We start from the raw sequence: 11065 nt of genomic DNA, 5'->3' as shown, positions 1-11065 counted from the left end.
GTGAATAAAGCATATTTTCCCCAAAAAATTACAAATAAAATATATGTTGTGGGAAAGAATGTCACCAGCATGGTATTGAGGAAAGCTTTAAAAATTGTTCAATAAAGCTGAGTTTTAAAGCCGCTATTAAGAACATTGTGCACAAGTGTGGGTGTGAGAGTGTATGAGTGTGTGAGAGTGTGAGTTAGTATGTGTGAGTTAGTATGTGTATGTGTGTGAGTGAGTATGTGTGAGTGTGTGTGAGTGTAAATGAGTTTGTGTGTGAGTGTGTTAGTATGTGAGTGTGTTAGTGTGTGTGTGTGTTAGCGTATGTGAGAGTTTGTTATAAGAACATAAGAAATAGGAGCAGGAGTGGGCCATCTAGCCCTTCGAGTCTGCCCCGCCATTCAGTAAGATCATGGCTGATCTGAAGTGGATCAGTTCCACTTTCCCGCTTTCTCCCCATAACCCTTAATCCCCTTGTCAATCAGAAATCTATCTACCCGTGACTTAAATATATTCAGCGAGGTAGCCTCCACCACTTCAACGGGCAGAGAATTCCAGAGATTCACCACCCAATTTATTAGTTAGTGTACATGAGAGTGTGTTTGTGTGTGTTAGTTTGTGTGAGAGTATGTGTGCGTTAGTGTGTGTGTGAGTGAGAGAGAGAGAGAGAGAGTGAGTGAGTGAGTGAGTGAGTGAGCGAGTGTTAGTGTGTTCGTGTGCGTGAGAGTGTGTTAGTATGTGTGTGTGTTAGTTTGTGTGTGGGTTAATGTGTGTATGTATTAATGTGTTTGTGTGATAGTGAATGTGTTAATGTGTGTGTGTGTGTGTGTGTGTGAGAGAGAGTGAGAGTGAGTGAGTGAGTGAGTGAGTGAGTGAGTGAGTGAGTGAGTGAGTGAGTGAGTGAGTGAGTGAGTGAGTGAGTGAGTGAGTGAGAGTGAGAGAGTGTGAGTGTGAGTGAGTGAGAGTGAGTGAGTGTGTGTGTGTGTGTGTGAGAGTGTGAGAGTGTGTGGATTTGTGCGTGCAAGTGGCCATATATTAAACTCTGGGCCCTGAGATCTAACACTTTCACTGCTCAGAGCGCTTTGTGAGCTGAATTCCAGAGGGAATAAAATGTCAAAGGGAATGTTACAATTATTGGCAGTGGGTGAGATAAAGCTCAGCTCCTGAAAATTGAAAGGGTGACTGGTTGGGGAGTGAGGGTTTGGCAGCTTCCTCGGGTCCTGATGCTCACTAGATTAACTCATTGATAAGCAGCTGCCAACCCCATTCTACCTGTAGAGAAATGCAGCTCAAAATAGGATTATTGGACAGCTTTGGATTGGCTGATTGGCGAGAGGAGGGAAGAGAAGCTTCAACAAGGGTATAAAAGGTTGTGTCTTGGAGCTGAAGGCAGAAGCTCTCTGACTTTACTTTTGAAGAACTAAATCCTTTCCGGCTAAAGAATGGTCGACTGGGTGAAAATCAACTCTGTCTGGAGCGCAGTGGAGTCAAATCTAACGGCAACTGGCCAGAATATCTTCCTCCGGTGAGTCACTTCTCTCAGTATTTTGTGCCCTGTCATTTCTTTGTAGCAACTCTCAGTGTGTCAGCTGTGACTCAGCTTGGTCACCTTCTCACCACCCCCCCCGCCAAATACAGGTCGGACTTTTCAAATTGTTGTCCAGAGGATCTGTTGCTTATCGACTATTATGAGATGTCAAAAAAGGTGCTACATAAACACAATTAACTTTTTGTTTAATTCCCAAAAGTCCTAACCAAAGTTCAGCTTCTGTTCCTGGAGAGTAAATATTTTAACTAACTGTACGGAGTGTTATTTTCCACAGATACTTCCATAGGTTCTCCCCCTCTGCTGCTGGATGGAGGTTCCCCAATTATCCTGTCCCTGAGCACCCCCTCCTCAAGGACCCCCTCTGCAACCTCCAACTCCCCACAAGGACCCTGACCCCAACCTCCCCCTCCCCAGCCTACTCCTTCCTAAAGCCCCCTCCACAACCTCCCCCTCCCTAAAGACCCCCTCTGCAACCTCCCACTTCCCAATGATCCTCACCCCAACCTCAACCTCCCCCTCTTATGCACCCCCTCCAAAACCTTCCCCTACTCAAGGACCCCCCTCCCTGAGGACACCCCCCACCCCAACCCAACCTCCCCCTCCTTGAGGACCCCACCTCAACCTCCCCCTCTCATGCATCCCCTCCACAACCTCTCCCCTCCTCGAACAACCCACTCCACAATCAGCTCCTCCCTGAGTACTGCCTCCCTGAGCACCAATTCTCCAACTACCCTCTCCCCAAACAGCCCCTATTCAATCCCCCTCCAGCCCACCCCCCACTTCCCAACTACCCTCTCCTAACAACCCTTCCAGGAGAGTACCCCCGTCCTGACCAAGTATCCCCGCTCCCTCCGCTCCAACTACCCTCTCCCTACTCTCTCTGCCTTCCCACCCACTCAGTGCCCATCGTGGTGACTCTGTTCTGTGGAGTTATTGTGGTGAGCAGTGTGAGATGATGGCTGCACAGTGGCTACAGGGAAACTGGCTACGGGGCATCAGTGAGGGGAAAATTTGTGCAATGGTGAACGTTGTGCATTTATGCATGAATCACGTGTACAATGATGACCGAGAGGTGTGTGTACAGCGAGTGTGCGATGATGATCGATATTGGGGGGTGTGAGTGCAGGGAGTATACAATGATGCCGATATTGAGGGATGTGCGCAGCAAGTGTACAATGATGCTGATACCAGGGGTGTGTGTGCAAGGAGTATACAATGATACCGATATTGAGGGGGGGCGTGTGTGCATCGTGAGAAATGGGAACTGTTGTCTTCGGACCAGCTGAGACTGTTGTGAAACTGTGTGTTTAGTGGGGATTAGCGCTGTGTCGACAGGCAGCCGTACACACACTCATCTCAAAGGGAATGTTGTGCATGTGCGACCTGTGTTTCCTGCAGACAAAGTTCTGATTGTCAGCTTCCTCACACACCCACGTAACTTGTTGGTGGAGATTGAACACTGAAGTTTCTGTTGACCAGTATCTTACCGGGCACCCCCGCTCCCTGGCCACAGTGAGTGCTGGCTGTTGTTGCAGCTGTGTGTACATGGCAGTGGCTGTTGTGAATGTCTGTGCGTGTGGTATACAGTGATGAATGTCTATTGTGAAACAGTGTGTGCGTACAGTGGGGACCGACTGTTTGTGTCAGTTGTGAAGTATCATTTAGATGGTGCTGTGCTAACTGAATAGTGACATGATTGTGTTCAGTTGGGAATACCTATTGTTGAAAGGGTTTGTGTGCAGGGAGTAAGCTGGGGGCTGGTGTGAAATGGTTTGTACAATGGGACCTGTTGTCTGCTGACCATCCATTCCCTGACCACTTGCTCTCAAACTGCATGCACACCGATTCCACAGTCACTGACCATCCACTCCCAGACCAGCTGCTGACTGCCCACAGTCCTGACTGTGTTGTGACAAGCTGAACATACTGTTGTGACCTGAGTGATCAGGTTGCACACACTGGAACTGTTTATTGTGTGTAAACAGCAGTGACTGTTGAAGCTGGGTCTTCAGTGTGTGCAGAGGTGATTGGTGTTAACTGTCCCGTGTGTGTGTGTGTGTGTGTGTGTGATGCAGTGTCACTGTGTTGAAGGTGTGTGTGTGTATCAAATGGCCCGGGAGTCAGTTCGCTCAGTTGACTGGATGGCTGATTTGAGATTCCTGCATCGTTATTCACAAAGGTCCCATCTTCTCAGCCTTGCCCCCTCATCTGGGGTGTGGTGATCCTCAGAGTTAATCACCACCAGTCAGCTCTCCAATGCAAAGGGGAGAGCTCCCTTTGATCGGCTGGGACATCACCGTTTATCAAATGAATAACTGTATAGGGGTAGCTGTCTGCTGTGGCTGTACAATGGGGACAGTCTGTTAGCAAATCTCTCTTGCACACTGCCCTTGTCTCTCCCTCTCACACACAAGTTAGTCCCCGCTCCAATGCGCTGTTACTGAGTTTCTGTCTCACGTACCAAACTGACGTGAGTTACTCTGGCTATTATCACGCTTTAACACAGCTTCCTGAGTTCAGGGTTTGATTCAAGGGCAGCGAATATTCCCAAGAGAAAGTTAAAGGATGACCTAATGAAGGGAAACATTGAGAACATTTTCCACTGCTGAGGGTGTCAGCGCAGGGACACTGGCTGTGGCTGTTTGAACAGGATATTGCTGCATGATTTCTTCAGTGTCCCAGGCTCAACTATCTTCAGCTGCTTCATCAGTGACCTTCCCACCATCAAAAGGTCAGAGTGAGGATGCTTGCACAATGTTTATTTCCATATGTAATCCCTCCGATAATACAACTATTCAAAGCAGCAAAACCCAGAAAACATCCAGGCTTAAGACAGGTCAGCTGTAAATAACATCCGTGCCACACAACTGTCCGGTAGCAAGAACTTCCAATAAGAATGGATGTACCTCCTTGACATTCAATAGATTTACAATTGCTGAATCCCCACCATCAACATTCTGGGGGGGCGGAGGCAGCATTCACTCACTCCTCTGGTGTTCGGTCCAAATCCTGAAACTCCCTAGCAGCCTTGTGGGTGTACCTACACCACAGTGGCCGAGCACTGCCTTCTGAAAGGCCGTTTTAGGGATGGACAATAAATGCTGATCTAACCTTTGATGCATCGCATTTAAAAAAAAAAGAATTAAAAATTAAAGAAATCAAGTTTCCACTTGTCAGGGGGATCAAAAGCAGCGGCCATAGCTAATAAATCCATGATGGAATTTAAATGAAACCACTTCATCCTTCCTCATCATCGTGTGGGGGTGGCTGAGGTGACTAGCACAGATTCGAGGAGAAGTTAGATACACACAAAGGGGAAAAGAACAGAGAAATGTGATGGGGGCGAGATAAAGATGGGTAGGGGACACTCGTGTGGAGCGTAAGCACCAGTATAGAGCAGTCAGGCTCTATTGTTACGGTTCAGGTCAGAAACTCTACAGTGCTTTACCGTGTTCACCTGAATCATAAATTTTGCATCTTGAATTTGGATTGAATAAAAATGATATGCTTCCTTCAGGTATGATTCAAATGACCTACTAGGGAGCATCGTCAAACAACGTTTATTTATGAATATAGTTAACACGTATAGTAAGAAAATTAGCAAGAATAATTACAAACATGAAACCAAAACAACCACTATAATGTATAACCCTTAACAAATATATCTAATGTGTTCCAACCAAAACCTTCCATAGACAAAGCCCTTTAAACAAGCTCAACACAGCAAAGACTAATGCTCACATGATACTGAAAATTGAGTCCATTGGTTGAAGTGTGCAGTTCTCTGGATTCACTCAGAACAGTTTGAAGTCAAAACAGTTTCTCAGAACTCCAGGGAGAGACTCTCTGGTTAAGCCTTCAAACGCAGAATCATTACTGCAGGAAGGCAAGACCTTACTTTCAGATAACCTGCAGAATTTCCAAAATAAGCAGGGAGAGAGAAAACACTTCTTTTCAGCTGGCTGTCCCATCTAAAAACTAAATTGTAGCTCAGAGCTGAAAATGAAAGAACTTCTATCACCTGACCTGCCAACCAGTATTTTTTTCTAACGATGCAGAGTTATAAGAAATCCCAAAGTAAAACCAGATAACTCCCATCCAAGCCACTTAAGGAGCAATACAAAGACATCTGGTAGCCAACACAACAGCATTGAGATTAGCTAGGGCTGTGAGCTAAGAAGCTGTGAGAGCTGCAGAGATCATGATTTAAAAAAAAAACTTTCTTAATGATACACTGACGTCACACTGTGTTTACACTTGGTGAGATTCTATCACCAGCAGATATTGAAGAGGTATGGTAAATTGGGGTCAGGGTGATATGGACAGAAACTCATTCCCTGGGAGAGAACAATATCAGGAATGCGAGAGAGAGAGAGAGAGAGTTATGCAATGTCCATAATATCTACCACATTCCAGCTCATCGAATCTTTCCAAGGTAATATAGTATGTCAAACAATCTAAAAATGAAATTAGTGCCTTGGCTCAATGTGAACCATGCTCAAAGTCTCAAGTCCACAGTCCACGCTGACACAAGTAAAAGTATTTAAAGAAAATGAAAAAGGACTGTTTGTTTGAATGTTCCTTTAATTCAAAAAGCAGCTAGGGTAATCCTGGAGGGTTGTTATCCAGGCCAACATTGGGGAAGTGGTGGAGTTGTGGTTTGTTGTTGGATTTATAATCCAGTGACCCAGGATAATGTTCTGGGGACCGAGATCCAGATAAAAATACAGAATTAAAAGTCTAATGATGAAACTTTGTCCATCAGGTTCACTAATGTCCCTTGGGAGGAAATCTGCCATCCTTACCTGGACTTGCCTACATGTGACTCCAGATCCACAGCACTGTGGTTCTCTCTGAAATGGCCTCATAAACCACTCACTTCAAGGGCAATTAGGGATGGCCAATAAATGCTGACCCAACCAGTGATGCCAACAACTCATAAATGAATAAAAAAAAATTTAATCCTCAACCAATTTCACTAAGAGCAGATGAGGTGTGATTACTATGACATTGGTATCATGCTTATTTTTTTTTTAAGAAGGTGCTCTCTCAGCTGGCTCCTAATAAGCAGGGATTGAGAGAGTTTGAATATCAGAACTGGTATTATTTTTGACAAATGAAGTGTGTGTACTGGGGGATAGTGATTTCCTGAGGTGGGGAGAGGGCAGAGCAGTTAGAATGATGGCAATGACCGCAAGGGTCCATCAGGAGAGGTGATGGCACGAGATTAGTAATCCAGAGAGCCAGGTGAATACTTTGGGGACCCGGATTCAAATCCCGTAATGGCAGATGGCGAGATTGAATTTAATAGAAATCTGGAATTATGAGTCTACTGATGACCATGAAACCATTGTCATAAAAACCCACCCAGTTCCCTAATGTGCTTCAGGGAAGGAGATCTGTCATCCTCACCCAGGTCCAGACCAACAGCAATGTGATTGACTTTTAAATGCCCTCTGAGATGCCCATTTAGTTCAAGGACAATTAGGGGTGGGCATGAAACGCTGGCCTAGCTAGTGACGCCCACGTCCTGTGAATAAATTTCAAAAGAGAGGCTCACACCTCTCTCCCTTTACCCCAAGCTTTTTGTCAGTATTATGTCAAGCCCCCTTCATCCCATCTTCAAATTCCACAAGTTCCTCCCCAGTTCCTGTGCCTTGGGATCAGCAAGTATGAAAACGCCACATTAACCTGTTTTTCTTCCCAGATTATTCGAGCAATATCCAGATGCCCAAAATCACTTTCCCAAGCTTAAGAACAAAAGCCTAGGCGAGTTGAAGGACTCTGCGGCTATCAAAGCACAAGCCGACACCGTTCTACAGGCTCTGGGCAACATCCTGAAAAAGAAGGGTGATCACAGTGCACCAGTGAAGGCTCTTGCAAGCACTCATATTAACAACCATAAAATCCCACCGCATTACTTCACCGTAAGTATGGCTGTGTCATACCGGAAATATCTCAAATTGTTAGATAATTGATTTTGTTTGATATTTTCTGTTGTCACATTGAGAAATAAAAAGGTTAACAACACAGATGGCTGCCATTCGAACACACTGGTGGCACATTCCCCCCACTCCACCGCATGTTTGAGGGTGGAGAAGGTGGCTCACCTTTGGTAGGTGGTGACAGCGTGGTTCACCCTCTGCCACCGGGGAACCAAGCCAGAAAGGGCCACCCATTGTGTTCGCTCACTGAAAAAGAGCTAATGGGCCTCCTTCCACATTACAGCTCCTCTTCTAGCAGCTCAAGAGCAGCACAATGGTTGGCACTGCTGCCTCGTGGCACCAGGGAGCCAAGTTCATTTCTTGACTTGGGTCAATCTCTGTGCGGAGTCTGTACATTCTCCCTGTCTGTGTAGGTTTCCTTGGGGTGCTCCAGTTTCCTCTCATAGTCCGAGAGACTTGTTGCTTAGGTGCATTGGCCGTGCTAAACTTTCCCTGTGTACCTGAACAGGCACTGGAATGTGGCAACGAGGGGATTTTCACAGGAGCTTCATTGCAGTATTAATGTAAGCCTTGTGGCACGAATAAACTTTAAACTTTACTAGTTTAGTGACAATATCACTATGCCATCACCTCCCCATATGACAATATTCTCCCAGTCCCCACCTCTCACACTCTTTTGGATTCTGCTGTATAAGGAACCAGTGCCAAAGTGAACAAGGCAAGATCTGGTGATCTGACTTTGATCATATCAATTTACTGATCCTTTGTACTTTTCCCTAGAAAATCACCACTATCGCTGTAAGTGTTTTGGCTGAGATGTACCCTGGCGAGATGAATGCACCGGCACAAGCAGCATTTACAGCTGCTTTTAAAACCATCTGCGCTGACATTGAGAAGGAGTACAAGGCGGCTAACTTCCAAGGTTAAAGAGGGTAGAGATGCCACTCCTCAGTCAAGCTCACAGCTAACTGCACAGAAATAATAATGAATGGCTTCTCTAGAACTGCTTGGTGAAGGTGGCTACTCAGCTTTTAATATTTACTTGGTGAATGCATTCATAATGTAATGAATATACGCAAAATGCAATTAGATAATTAAAATACTTGTCCTTGCTTCTATCTGAATCAATCCCCACCCATTCATTCTCTCCGCCAGGTTTCCCAGGGTGGAATATATTACACCACTGAATTTCAAAGCCTGCGATTCCACGTGTAGAACAGAGGCTACTGATTTATTAGGGGTTGAGACAAGCAAACTAACAACAGCCGAAGCAAAGCTGTGCTGGCCAGCTTCTCGTTTTGCACCCTCTGTAAACTTGAGCAAACAGTTCTGTTCACTCCAAACCCCAGAATGAGGAGCAAGTCACGCCCTGTACAATAGCCAACGGTTAGTGCATTGTTTGTCCCTCACTCTTTACAGCTATTCCACCCCAAGTGGAAGTGCTCTAAGCAGCAAATTTCAGTGGATGGACAGTAGCGATTGCAAAGTGGCCGCTACGTAATGCAATACGCTGGTCAAGTAAAAAAATGGAAACCAGCAACTACACATTGTATAGAAATATCCCCCAGTGATGAAGGGTCTTAAGGCAATTTGGATTGTTTTTACATATATTCCTGAATGTACTGTGTCTTGTATAGAGTTGCTCTGAGTGGGAATGAAATGGCCTCAGTGTCCATGACTGCAGGGAATTGGACATTTGAGCTCTGAACAGACCCATTTGAATAGGAAGGATCTCATGTATAAAATGTACTGATTAAGTTGTAAACGAAAAATTCTAATAAAGCTTGCACTCTGCTGCACTGTGTGATGCAGGTTATTCAAAGCTAAATGCTCCTCACAAGAGACATAGTACAGCACAGTACAGGCCCTTCGGCCCTCAATGTTGTGCCGAGCTATGTCCGAACCCAAGATCAAGCTATCCCACTCCCTATCATTCTGGTGTGCTCCATGTGCCTATCCAATAACCGCTTGAAAGTTCCTAAAGTGTCTGACTCCACTATCACAGCAGGCAGTGCATTCCACACCCCAACCATTCTGAGTAGAGAACCTACCTCAGACATCCCTCCTATAACTCCCACCATGAACCTTATAGTTACGCCCCCTAATAACAGCTACATCCACCCGAGGAAATAGTCTCTGCACGTCCACTCTATCTATCCCCCTCATCATCTTATAAACCTTTAGTAAGTCACCTCTCCATCCTCCTCCGCTCCAAAGAGAAAAGCCCCAGTTCCCTCAATCTTTCCTCATAAGACTTACCCTCCAAACCAGGCAGCATCCTGGTAAATCTCCTCTGCACTCTCTCCAATGCTGCCACATCCTTCTTATAGTGAGGTGACCAGAACTGAACACAAAATTCAAATGTGGTCTCACCAATGTCTGGTATAGTTGCAGCATAACCCCACGGCTCTTAAACTCAAACCCCCTGTTAATAAATGCTAACACACTATAAGCCTTCTTCACGGCTCCATCCACTTGAGTGGCAACCTTCAGAGATCTGTGGATATGAACCCCAAGATCTCTCTGCTCCTCCACATTCCTCTGAATCCTGCTATTGACCGTGTAATCCACATTCAAGTTTGTCCTACCAAAATGAATCACCTCACACTTATCAGGGTTAAACTGCATCTGCCACTTTTCGGCCCAGCTCTGCATCCTATCAATGTCTCTTTGCAGCCTTCAAGAGCCCTCCACCTCATCCGCTACTCCACCAATCTTGGTGTCATCAGCAAATTTACTAACCCACCCTTCAGCCCCCTCTTCCAAGTCATTGGTAAAAATCACAAATAGCAGAGGACCCAACACGGATCCCTGTGGTATACCGCTGGTAACTGGCCTCCAGTCTGAAAATTTTCCCTCCACCACCACCCTCTGTCTTCTGTTTCACTTTTGTTACATTTAAATAAACGGTACATTGGTTTCAATCATTCTTAGTTTGATTGGCAGCACATAAAATACTATTGCCTACCAACATGAGTAATAGTGGTCAATTCATTTTTCCATAACTGTTGTACCTCTGCGTAGAGCAACTTCCGCCCCCCAGGATACAGAGCATTGAACTCAGCACATTTCACTACGGGGGAAGGTAGGACAGTGGCTGCAGTCTACAGGCTGAACAATAATTTGGAGATGGACGTTCAAATCCCAGCGCGGCAGTTTGTGGATTAGAATCGAGGGTCCATTAAATAAATCTGAAATAAAAAGTTACTCTGGTCTCATAACAATGTGACTCTTAATCCTGACCTGATTGGCTACTCAATTGTATCTGACACAAATAGATATAATAACAGGGGACGTGCCAAACAGCAACCAACCTAGGAAACTAACATGTCAAAGGTACACCTAGCCCAGTCAACCCTTCAAAATCCTCCTCACTTAAGATCTGGGACTTGGGCTAAGACTTGAAGAACTGACCAGGCAAGGAACATTTTCTTCGGAATCATACATGTAAGCCAACATCCCAGAATCCTCCATCATCACCCCTGGGTACATCCAGAGGAAATTGCATTGGGGTGTATGGTTGGGAAGGAGTAGATCCTCACAATAGACTTTGGATCCCAATAATATCCATATGATATTGGGCCCC

At 45.4% G+C, this 11065-nt stretch overlaps 1 protein-coding gene across 1 annotated transcript; it reads left to right on the top strand.

Moving 5' to 3' along the window:
- Positions 1-1359: 1359 nt before the first annotated feature.
- Positions 1360-9278, top strand: mb (myoglobin). The gene is made up of 3 exons (XM_080217349.1): positions 1360-1510; positions 7242-7461; positions 8260-9278. Exons 1-3 carry the CDS (start codon positions 1428-1430, stop codon positions 8404-8406), a joined length of 450 nt encoding a protein of 149 aa, XP_080073475.1. The 5' UTR covers positions 1360-1427; the 3' UTR covers positions 8407-9278.
- Positions 9279-11065: the final 1787 nt, after the last annotated feature.

This window comes from Carcharhinus amblyrhynchos, chromosome 35 (assembly GCF_965287045.1).
Source record: "Carcharhinus amblyrhynchos chromosome 35, sCarAmb.v2.hapA, whole genome shotgun sequence".
Lineage (NCBI taxonomy): Eukaryota > Metazoa > Chordata > Chondrichthyes > Carcharhiniformes > Carcharhinidae > Carcharhinus > Carcharhinus amblyrhynchos.
Note: the sequence above shows the minus strand (reverse complement) of the source record. Positions and strands in the feature narration are given on the sequence as shown.